We start from the raw sequence: 10,142 nt of genomic DNA on the forward strand, positions 1-10,142 counted from the left end.
AATAATATCATTATAATATACACAGTAACTACTTATTAATAATTCGAGTGCTTAAAGTCAGATAACGTTATTTTACATTTGAGGCTACATGATAGTCAAACAACGTTATGTCAATTTTTTCTAATTTCTTATTAAATCGTCAGTAAAGTTTAACGCTAACTACATGAGTTACCCTTGTTTTCATATTTTTTTAAAACTATCCCTATAAATTTTAACATCATCATAAGCAAGATAAATGTACAATACACAATAAATTATAAAATATTAACATTAGGTTTTAAATAAACATTTCCCTTGTTGAGTTACAAGAATCTAAAATAACGATTTTTGGCTCTCCTGTAAAGTTGCACTTTTGTAGATAGTGTTGTTTGACACTAAGCCCTCGAATTATCATAGGACTTTGGTAGTACTACATTAATAAATAATAATTGTATTGTAATATTATTAATTTAATTAACGGCTGTTGACCAATATGATAATTTCATAAAATAAAACCGGTTAAATATAGGATTATATTATAAATTCTGTTAAGGGGGGACATGCTCGTCGAAGGTCAAAATTGAGTTTTTATTGTATTTTCAAACCATGATCCTGGACACTACTTAAACGTTGTAGATGATCTATTTATATAATTTTAAAGCCTTATTATCCTGTATAGTTATTTTAAACATTTGATGACTGCATGAAGTATTTTTGTTACATAAAATAGTATTCTTTTAAACCTCTCGCTCTAATGTTTTAGAATATAGTCATATTTCGGTACATAACTGTGCAGTGGTGTTAAGATTTTTTACATTTATTAATTTTTAAACGCATTTATAAAACCATTAGCATAATTTATTACGAGATAATTTTTGTAAAATATTCACGATAAAAAATTATATTGATAATCTCTGTGATCCCAAATTTGACAAGAATTAGGCATTTTATTATTCAAAAAATCGGCAAGATCAACACATTTGAAGATGATTCTAAAGATATTTATTATAAACTATGTTTTTGACCATTCAAGTGTGATAAACATCTTATGAATAATGATTGCTTTATAATAATTATTGACCTAAGAATAAGGTAGTGTTTTTTTGAAATACGCCATTTCTTTTGTCATTCCCCAGTGGTTAAGCTACAACATACGGCCGTAGCCATAAATTGACAAACTATAATTGAAGTAGGGAGTAAAATGATATTGACGCGCGTGTTTGAACATGTACCGTTTAAAAAAAAATAAAAAAAAATTCGGTTAGGTACATGTTCAAACACACGCGTTAACATAATTTTTCTCCCTACTTTAATTATAGTTTGTCATTTTATGGCTACGGCCGTATATTGTAGCTTAACCACTAGGGAATGACAAAAGAAATGGCGTATTTCAAAAAAACACTACCTTATTCTTAGGTCAATAATTATTATAAAGCGATCATTATTCATAAGATGTTTATCACACTTGAATGGTCAAAGACATAGCTTATAATAAGTATCTTTAGAATCATCTTCAAATGTGTTAATCTTGCCGATTTTTTGAATAATAAAATGCCTAATTCTTGTCAAATTTGGGATCACAGAGATTATCAAAATAATTTTTTATCGTGAATATTTTACAAAAATTATCTCGTAATAAATTATACTAATGGTTTTATAAATGCATTTAAAAATTAATAAATGTAAAAAATCTTAACACCACTGCACAGTTATGTACCGAAATATGACTATATTCTGAAATATTAGAGCGAGAGGTTTAAAAGAATACTATTTTATGTAACAAAAATACTTCATACAGTCATCAAATGTTTAAAATAACAATAAAGAATAATAAGGCTTCAAAATTATATAAATAGATTATCTACAACGTTTAAGGAGTGTCCAGGATCATGGTTTGAAAATACAATAAAAACTCAATTTTGACCTTCGACGAGCATGTCCCCCCTTAAGAATACTATCAATAAACAAAATATGTTTTTCTAATGTTTTTTTAATATGGTACCTATGTATATAATATTATAATAAAAAATAAACGTAGTTAAATAATAAAATGTGAATTTCATTTATTCAAGACTGTCATTAATTAGTCATGGCACTCTTATATTTTCGAAAACACAGTAGTGTTCAGTAATACTCCGACTCATTGAAAAGGGTTTAAAAACGAAAAAAAATATTGAAAATTGATTTAGGTAGGTATCACCTGCAGAATCCAATTAACTAGGATCTAAGAAAATACACGAATGTCAGGACTAAATGTAATGTGTTAATCAATCGTTCGATACTATTATTATTTTACATTGTTTAACTTTCTTCAGGGAGTGACATGGGTAATTATTTCATTTTAGTTGCCATCAGTTACATACCTAAGGATTTTGACTTTTGTGATCAAGTCAAGTGTTTGATCAGTGGCATACTGAGGAGGCTATCTTTATTTTACAGCCTCATATAGAGACTAAAACAGCATTATAATACTGGCATACGCCACTTCTTTATTACATAATTATTTCATAGAAAATAATGTAAGTAATATTGCTTAAGTACAGCTGCTTCGGTGAGCCTTAGTTAAAGTAATTTATAGTGATGTCACTTAGGCCACGCAGAAACTAAAATCTGACGAACTGGTTGGTGATGGAACTCATAGACTAGCCAGTGACTGATGCTTCGCACACGGTGATAGGTACTGAAACCTAATAATATCATAACCTCAAACTGTCAAACCCTTTGTCTTTCCTACTTCATTCTTAGCTTTTTCCGTAATATATTTACGGGAATATTCTGGTGGCCTGTAATAAATTATACAGGCAGGAGTATTTCTCAACATCTGCCACATATTTTAAATTAAAAATCAATTTGCCTATCTTTAACTTTTGACGTATTGACTGGTTATTGCTTGTTTAGTTCAGTGCAGTGCTACCAATTTTGGTAAGAAAATATGGAATCTACTGATATTGGTACCACTGTTTTATGGGTGACTGGAAACTGAGAGACTGGGAGACTAGCATGTTGCGTCTCTTCGGTTACGGTCGCGGACATTTTGAAACTGAGAGATTCCAGTCTTCCCGTCAGCGAGCCGCCATTGAAATATATTTTAGCTAAATACTGGAGTTTCAGTCTCATCTCTTTTGTGTATTCACATGAGCGGATGGCCTTACTGATTAATATAATTAGTTTCTCCTATTGCTATAGTCATGAGTTTGAGACTTTTTTATTATTATTTCTAGTTAATCCTTCTAATGCAAAGGCGTTACCAGATGAGGCAGGTTACATACGCGGACTTAATCTAGGTAAGTAAAATTAAGGTGAAATATTATTATTACTTCAGTTGAGGCATTGTCTAAAAAGATCGTGACTAGGCGATACGCGGATTGTGCAAATGACGCGAGCCGAACGAAATATAATTCGTTATACAAATTCAACATGGGTCCTTTTAATGTTATGTTTATTATTATATTCGTAATAATAATAGTAAGTATATACATTGGACATGTTTTCTTTTACAAGTACCTACATGCGGAACGTTTTTTAGTCATCTTTAGACGATTTCAGAATATATTGCTCCGACGCCCACAAAACAAATTGACGTGCTCACACCTCGACTATCAGTCTCCGATTGGCGACGACTGCGAAATTTCGTTCCACATACTGTTGAAAATTATTTTCCGTTTCACTTATGTACGCTCTTAAATAATTTAATAAATTAAAAACACTAAAAATAGCTAAGTTAATTATTATGTTTATATAATGACTACCTACTACTATTTTGTTTAGTGAATTAGTGACAATAGTAACAAACATTCAATTATGAGACATACCTACCTGCCGCAAAATGCGCAAAACGAATGCCAAACATAAAAACATTACCATATTATATTTACAATAAAATGACAGTATTATAAACAGTTTTAACATAAGTATATAAAATAATTTTAAAAATGTGTAGGTTTACATTCCTGTGCAGAGATAACAATCCATTACAATAAGACAGATCTCTGCACGGAAGAGAGTAGTCTCAGGTCACTTTTCTTTTAAATTACTTGATAATATTAAGATATAAAATTTGGTTAATAATTTACGGATCGGCAGAAAATACCTATGGACCGGCGGTTGGGAAGCACTGATCTAAAGCATGGACCTAATGGATTGAGCAAGTGGCTAACGTCAATTACTGCATGCGTGGTCGCAGCCATGATCTATTTTGGGTGAAAGCTGTTTCCTAATGTAAGGCTCACCAGGCACCAATAGCGAGGACTGAGCGGCTGGTCAATGCACTCCCTAGAGATGTATACATTTTTAGCGATGCATTATGTATTCTGTTTTTTTTAAATTCTATTTTATTGTTTAATTTGTATTTTTTTTGAATTATTTGTTTTTTTATTTTATTTCTTTTCTATAAAATTGTTTTAGAAGTTATCCTTCTTTTGGCTCGTTGGGAAATCAGATCAGAATGTATTTTTGGCGTATGACATGTAACACATAATTTATTTTCTCACACGAAAAAAAACGCACTTGATTGGATTCGAACCACCGATTTTTCGGTTATCAGCCGAACGCACTACCTTTACGCCACGGTATGGTACTGCAATCATGATGATTATACAGTATAATATTATAGTTTAGAATTGTTCCGTTGCCTAGGCAGCGAATTCATTATTGTCGGCCATTTGCAATTATTCCTTATGCAAATAAACGATTAAATGTCAGAGTGACAGTTGGTATTTTAAAAATGAAAACAACGATAAACCATTATATAATTTAGTGATATAAGTTAAAGTTTATAGAAATAAACCAACGGCGTTCCAATAAGCGGTCCTTTTTCTAGAGTGTGTAATTTAACAAGATAATTTAGAGCTAGTCAAAGAATCTAGTTTATTACAAGTTTTGTTTTTGTATTGTTACGCCAAAGAAGTATAACTTCTTACGCGAGTACATAAGTACACACACACCGATTTTTTTTGCTTTTTTTTCTCCGCCTTGTTTTTTCTTTGATTTAGAGCGAAGCCACACGGGCGTTGCGTCGCGAGACCCCTGTATTCCGACTGTGAGCGGAAGTGAGGACGCAGCAGTGTTGCCATATTTTCAAATTGGAATAATAGTACAGAGCCTCCAAAATTATAGTATTTTGTGAAAAAATATAGTACGCGTTGTGATCTGTAGAAAATGTATAGGTTTTTTGTTTCTCCGAAAAAAAAATAATGAAGAATTTGAGTAACTCCGAGACCCCTTTTTATTTAGGTACCTCTTCCGACCAAAAATGCTTACCGAAGGATTCAAGAAATTTCATTTTAAACCAAAATCAAGGGATTTTTTTCAAAGTTCTCCAAATCTTCTTATATTGAGAAATTATAGTACTTTGCACTAAATTATCGAATGGAAATATCTAAATTTTAGTACTTTTTACATATTTTTCCGATATTAAAAATTATTTTGGGAGTACTATTCCTGTTTTATATCGTACATAGTACGCGGATAAAAATTATGGTACAAATACTATATTTATAGTACGGTTTGCAACACTGGGACGCAGCGCCCGTGTGGCTTCGCTCTTACTTGTACTTTTTATTCTAAATGTCATATTATGAACGTCTTGAATTAATAATTTGTTGTGTGCTCAATGTGTCTTTTTTTAAATAAATAAATCCATACCTATTATATTATAGATTGAATGTACATAATTGTATTTAGGCGTTGTCCACGAAATTCGGCGTTTAAATGCTAACTTTATTTTCTTTCTAAATTATCAAACATTTTTTTAAAATAATGTATAATGTGTTTTACACCAAGTAATTCAGGCATTTTTAAGACTTGTTTTTGTAAATTTTCAGATAATTATTACAATTGGATAAAGGAACCCTGCCGGCGTATGAGAAACGGAATGAAAATATGTCGCCTTGGAACCAAATAAATAATAAAATAAATAAAGAATGCCTCAAATTCAAATACGTACATATTATACAAAAACACATAAGGAAAGGTCTGAGGACTTTTAGGATATTGTATTGAGACGGGATTGCCTTGAGAGTTTTGATAAACTCAATATTTTTGACTATACAATGACTGTCATTAACTGGGAGATTTTAAAGTACGTATTGAGTAATAAAATAATTAATAATATATTATAATATAATGGGATCCTTTAACGAATTCAATTTTTTTTTTAATTGTGAGTTTACCTTTTTAACATTTTTCTTTTTGATGATTTTAGATATCTACGTATTTATTAATTTAAGCACTTTACAATGTAATGTCTGTAAATATCTCAAATTTCGTCATCGTCTTTTACCGCGAGGCACTTCTGGTAGATGAAGTATTCGTTGTAATGGAAAAAAGCACCCGGACAGTAAATAACCTATGTGAGCTGATTGTATCACACTTTTCCCCTATAATTTCCAAAGCTCCAGATTTGGAAAACATTAATGTGATTGCTTCTATGATCGTTCCACTTTTACTACAACACTACTGCCATTGGGTCTCATAGCCTGTTGTAGTGTGATCTACGAGTATCTTTAGAATAATTATCTTCAAATGTCTTAATCTTGCCCATTTTTTGAATAATTAAATGCCTAATTCTTGTCAAATTTGGGATCACAGAGATTATCAATATATTTTTTTATCGTAAATATTTTACTATAATAATGTCGACATAAATTAAACTAACGTTTTATAAATGCGTTTAAAAATTAATAAATGTAAAAAATCTTAACACCACTGCACATTCATGTACTGAAATATGACTATATTCTAAAACATTAGAGCGAGAGGTTTAAAAGAATACTATTTTATGTAATAAAAATACTTTGTGCAGTCATCAAATGTTTAAAATTAATATAAAGGATATTAAGGCTTCAAAATTATATAAATAGATTATCTACAACGTTTAAGGAATGTCCAGGGTTGTGCTTTGAAAATGCAATAAAAGCTCCATTTTCACCTACGCTGAACATGTCCCCCCTTAATACCTAGTACATAAATAATAAAATATTTTCACTTACCCATCAATATTGGTTTTCCTGTCGTCACCTGAGAACTGTAGTGGGATATCTAAAAAAAATGTGTTTTTTTTTTATCTGCTTATAAAATTCATTATTTTTCATAGTGCTGTATTTTTATGTTACATTTCAAAATCAGCCAAGTCCACCTTCAGGTATTTTTTACTTTTTTGTGAATTGCTGAAGAACTACTGCTTTCTAACATTTCTGCATTATCAAAATATGGAATTTATTAATTTTAAATATTCTATACTCGAAATCATATAAACTTTCACCCTGTGAACTGCATATTTGAGAAAACAAAAAGCTGTTTTTCTCCTATTCATCTGGTTCCATGACAAAACAGAACAGTGGATAAACAGAACACGACAAAACAGAACAACAAAACAGAACAACGATAAATATAACTATGGCATTTCAGAACAAATGTAAATTTAATATTGAAATTTTCCAAAATTTTTCTAAAAGCCATTTAAATAATGTAATATTTTATCACCTATCCCAAACACGAATGGTAACTTGATACCAATACCTAACCTAAAACCTATCAGTATCACAATGCTACCTATGTTTGTAATCGAGCGATCAACCGGGCGAATCAATCAGGACTCCCAATCATTTGGAATTTAATTTAAATGAATAAAATTATTCCAGATATTGCTTTTTTGAAATTCTGGAAGATCTAAATATTGATTAAGATGAGATATCCTAAGCTTGCCGGCAACACCGAGTTAAGTTTATTTGAGGCTTTCTAGCGATTAGTAATGCAGAAATTAGGTATATAACTTGATGTATTATGGCGAATTGAAAATCTGTGCTATTAAAAATCTATCAACATAATAGATTTCTTCATACATCTTAAATCGGTTGCAAGCTGTTGCAATTAAAGGATTCGTTTCCAGTTTTATACACATTCCATCTGGAGTACCGCAGGGGTCCCACCTTGGTTCCTTATTAATCATCTTATATAATATTAATGATATGAGTGCCTGTTTTCTTAACTCACAATTTTCTATCTATGTAGATGACACAAAAATATATAAAAATATCTCTTCAGTCGATGATTGTATTGAGTTACAATCTGACTTAAATAGACTGTATAGATACTGTCAATTGAATCACCTTTATCTAAATGTCAACAAATGCTCGTCAATTACATTCTCCAAAAGTGTGAACCCCATCAATACAGAATACTAACTATGAGTCGAACCCTTGAAACGCAGCTCAAAAATACGTGACCTGGGTGTCATAATGGATAATAAGATGAATTTTAACGCACATATCAATGAAACTATCAGTAAAGCATTAAAATTACTAGGTTTTATTCTTCGAATCTCTAAACCATTCAGATCACCTGATGTTCTGAAGGTACTTTACTTCTCATATGTTCGATCCATAGTTGAGTTTGGACCTGTCGTGTGGAATCCACAGTACGTTACATACATAAATCGTCTCGAAGGGATACAAAAGCGATTTCGTAAGAACATCAATTTTAAAGCTTTCCGTTATGATTTATCTAATTCTACTTCGACCACTGCAACTTTTATGGTACCATCTTTGAAAAGTAGATGTTCTATATCTGATCAATGTTTTCTTTTTAAAATTATCAATGGTTTTGTTGACTCGCCAAACCTACTCGAAAGGGTGGGTTTCCATTGTCCATCAACATTTACGCGAAACCAAATTTTGTTCCATATCAGTCGTATCGGTTCTAATTATGCACAAAACTCCAAAATTTTGTATAAATATGTCATATACTTATATATTTTTTTTTGTTAAGTACTTTTTTTGTGTATAATTTAATTATTCATTATTCTTCCTCAATTTTCCCATGTAATTTCTTTATATTTATGTTATTCTTACTCTCTATCTTGTTAGGCTTAACTATATTTTAATGTATATATGGAAACTTTGCTGGTTGCAATAACTTTTCATTATTATATTTGAAATTTTTGTAATCAATATGTAACTGTTTGTTTCCTTATTAAATTAAATAAATAAATAATAGTTTTTAGTGATTTACTCAAAACTCCAAAAACCCTCAGGAGCTACTTTAGCGACTCAGCGCCTCAAATAGATTACAATATATTATATAAATATTGGTAAAATACCTTCACTGCAGCATTGACGTCACTAATCGATTATAAACTTTCCCAGTCAACATTCTGAGATTTAGTTGTATCAAATCGAGAAGAATATGTCTATTTGTGGGACCCACAATATTATAAGCCAACACGTAAGCTGCCCGGCAATGGTGAGAGTGGATAGTCACAGGATATTAGTGCCGCAGGCGATAAATTTGTATCCTTCACGTAATTTACTTTCAAAAGTTGTATTATTCGTATTTCTTCTTAATCTCCTAGAATGTCTTGCTCTAAGTAAAGCATACCATGCCTATTGGCACGATATGTCACTGCCAGTAAGGTTAGTAAACAGTTTTTATGTAGTTTGTATTAAAAAATATATTTTAACCGTATTTAGTACAACTGAATTAATCAGAATTTATATTTTTATAGAATTTAACGCCCACTGTGGCCGCCCGGCTTAAGAGTTGGACTATAACGCTGTGGGTCCCAGGTTAGAATCCTGGGTCTGGCAAGTACACATATTGTTTTTCAATTTGTGACCTAGTAGGTTGAGCAAGTGGCTGACATCCATTTTCTCATAAAAAACAAAATCTGTCAATACAAACCTCTACTCTGTGGAGGCCCATATGATCCTATTAGGATCGGACATGGTCGAAAGAAGAATTATTCAATTTTTGCTTTTTCATATACATACCTAGCTGTTCTTTGCTATGCTATATTATACAAATTCTCTTCCCAAGTGAAATTTGCTTTATTATAATTCAATAATAACTATGATGCTATATTTAAACTTAAACAAGATTAACATTCCAAATACCTACTCACTCCATTACTAAATGCAGGTCTCACGATAAGCTTTACTTTTAGCCAATTACATACCATAAAGTTTTTCAAGATGTACCTACCTTCCTACATAGCTTATGAGTGAGCTTTCCCGAATTCTCACGGAGCTCTTGATAGATTTCGCTGAACATCGGTTGTGAATCACTGCACTAAGCACCATCAATATAAACAAATTATTAATGCTAATGCTTACTATAAAAGCCAAAATAAATGAAGTAATATTAAGAGGTTTATCAGTTATCTCGAG

At 31.0% G+C, this 10,142-nt stretch overlaps 1 protein-coding gene across 3 annotated transcripts in view; it reads left to right on the plus strand.

Moving 5' to 3' along the window:
- LOC147073479 (uncharacterized) overlaps window positions 1–6,060 on the plus strand; it is a 68,651-nt gene extending 62,591 nt beyond the window's left edge. For all 3 annotated transcript variants that reach the window (XM_085945499.1, XM_085945502.1, XM_085945503.1), the window contains 2 exons: window positions 3,201–3,263; window positions 5,802–6,060. In XM_085945499.1, coding sequence (XP_085801625.1) covers window positions 3,201–3,263; window positions 5,802–5,881 — 143 coding nt within the window. In that variant the 3' untranslated portion in view covers window positions 5,882–6,060. The remainder of the gene's footprint in view (window positions 1–3,200; window positions 3,264–5,801) is intronic.
- Window positions 6,061–10,142: the final 4,082 nt, after the last annotated feature.

This window comes from Rhyacophila brunnea, unplaced genomic scaffold (genome assembly GCF_057557595.1).
Source record: "Rhyacophila brunnea isolate RB1 unplaced genomic scaffold, BYU_Rbru_1.0 scaffold_18, whole genome shotgun sequence".
Classification (NCBI taxonomy): Eukaryota; Metazoa; Arthropoda; class Insecta; order Trichoptera; family Rhyacophilidae; genus Rhyacophila; species Rhyacophila brunnea.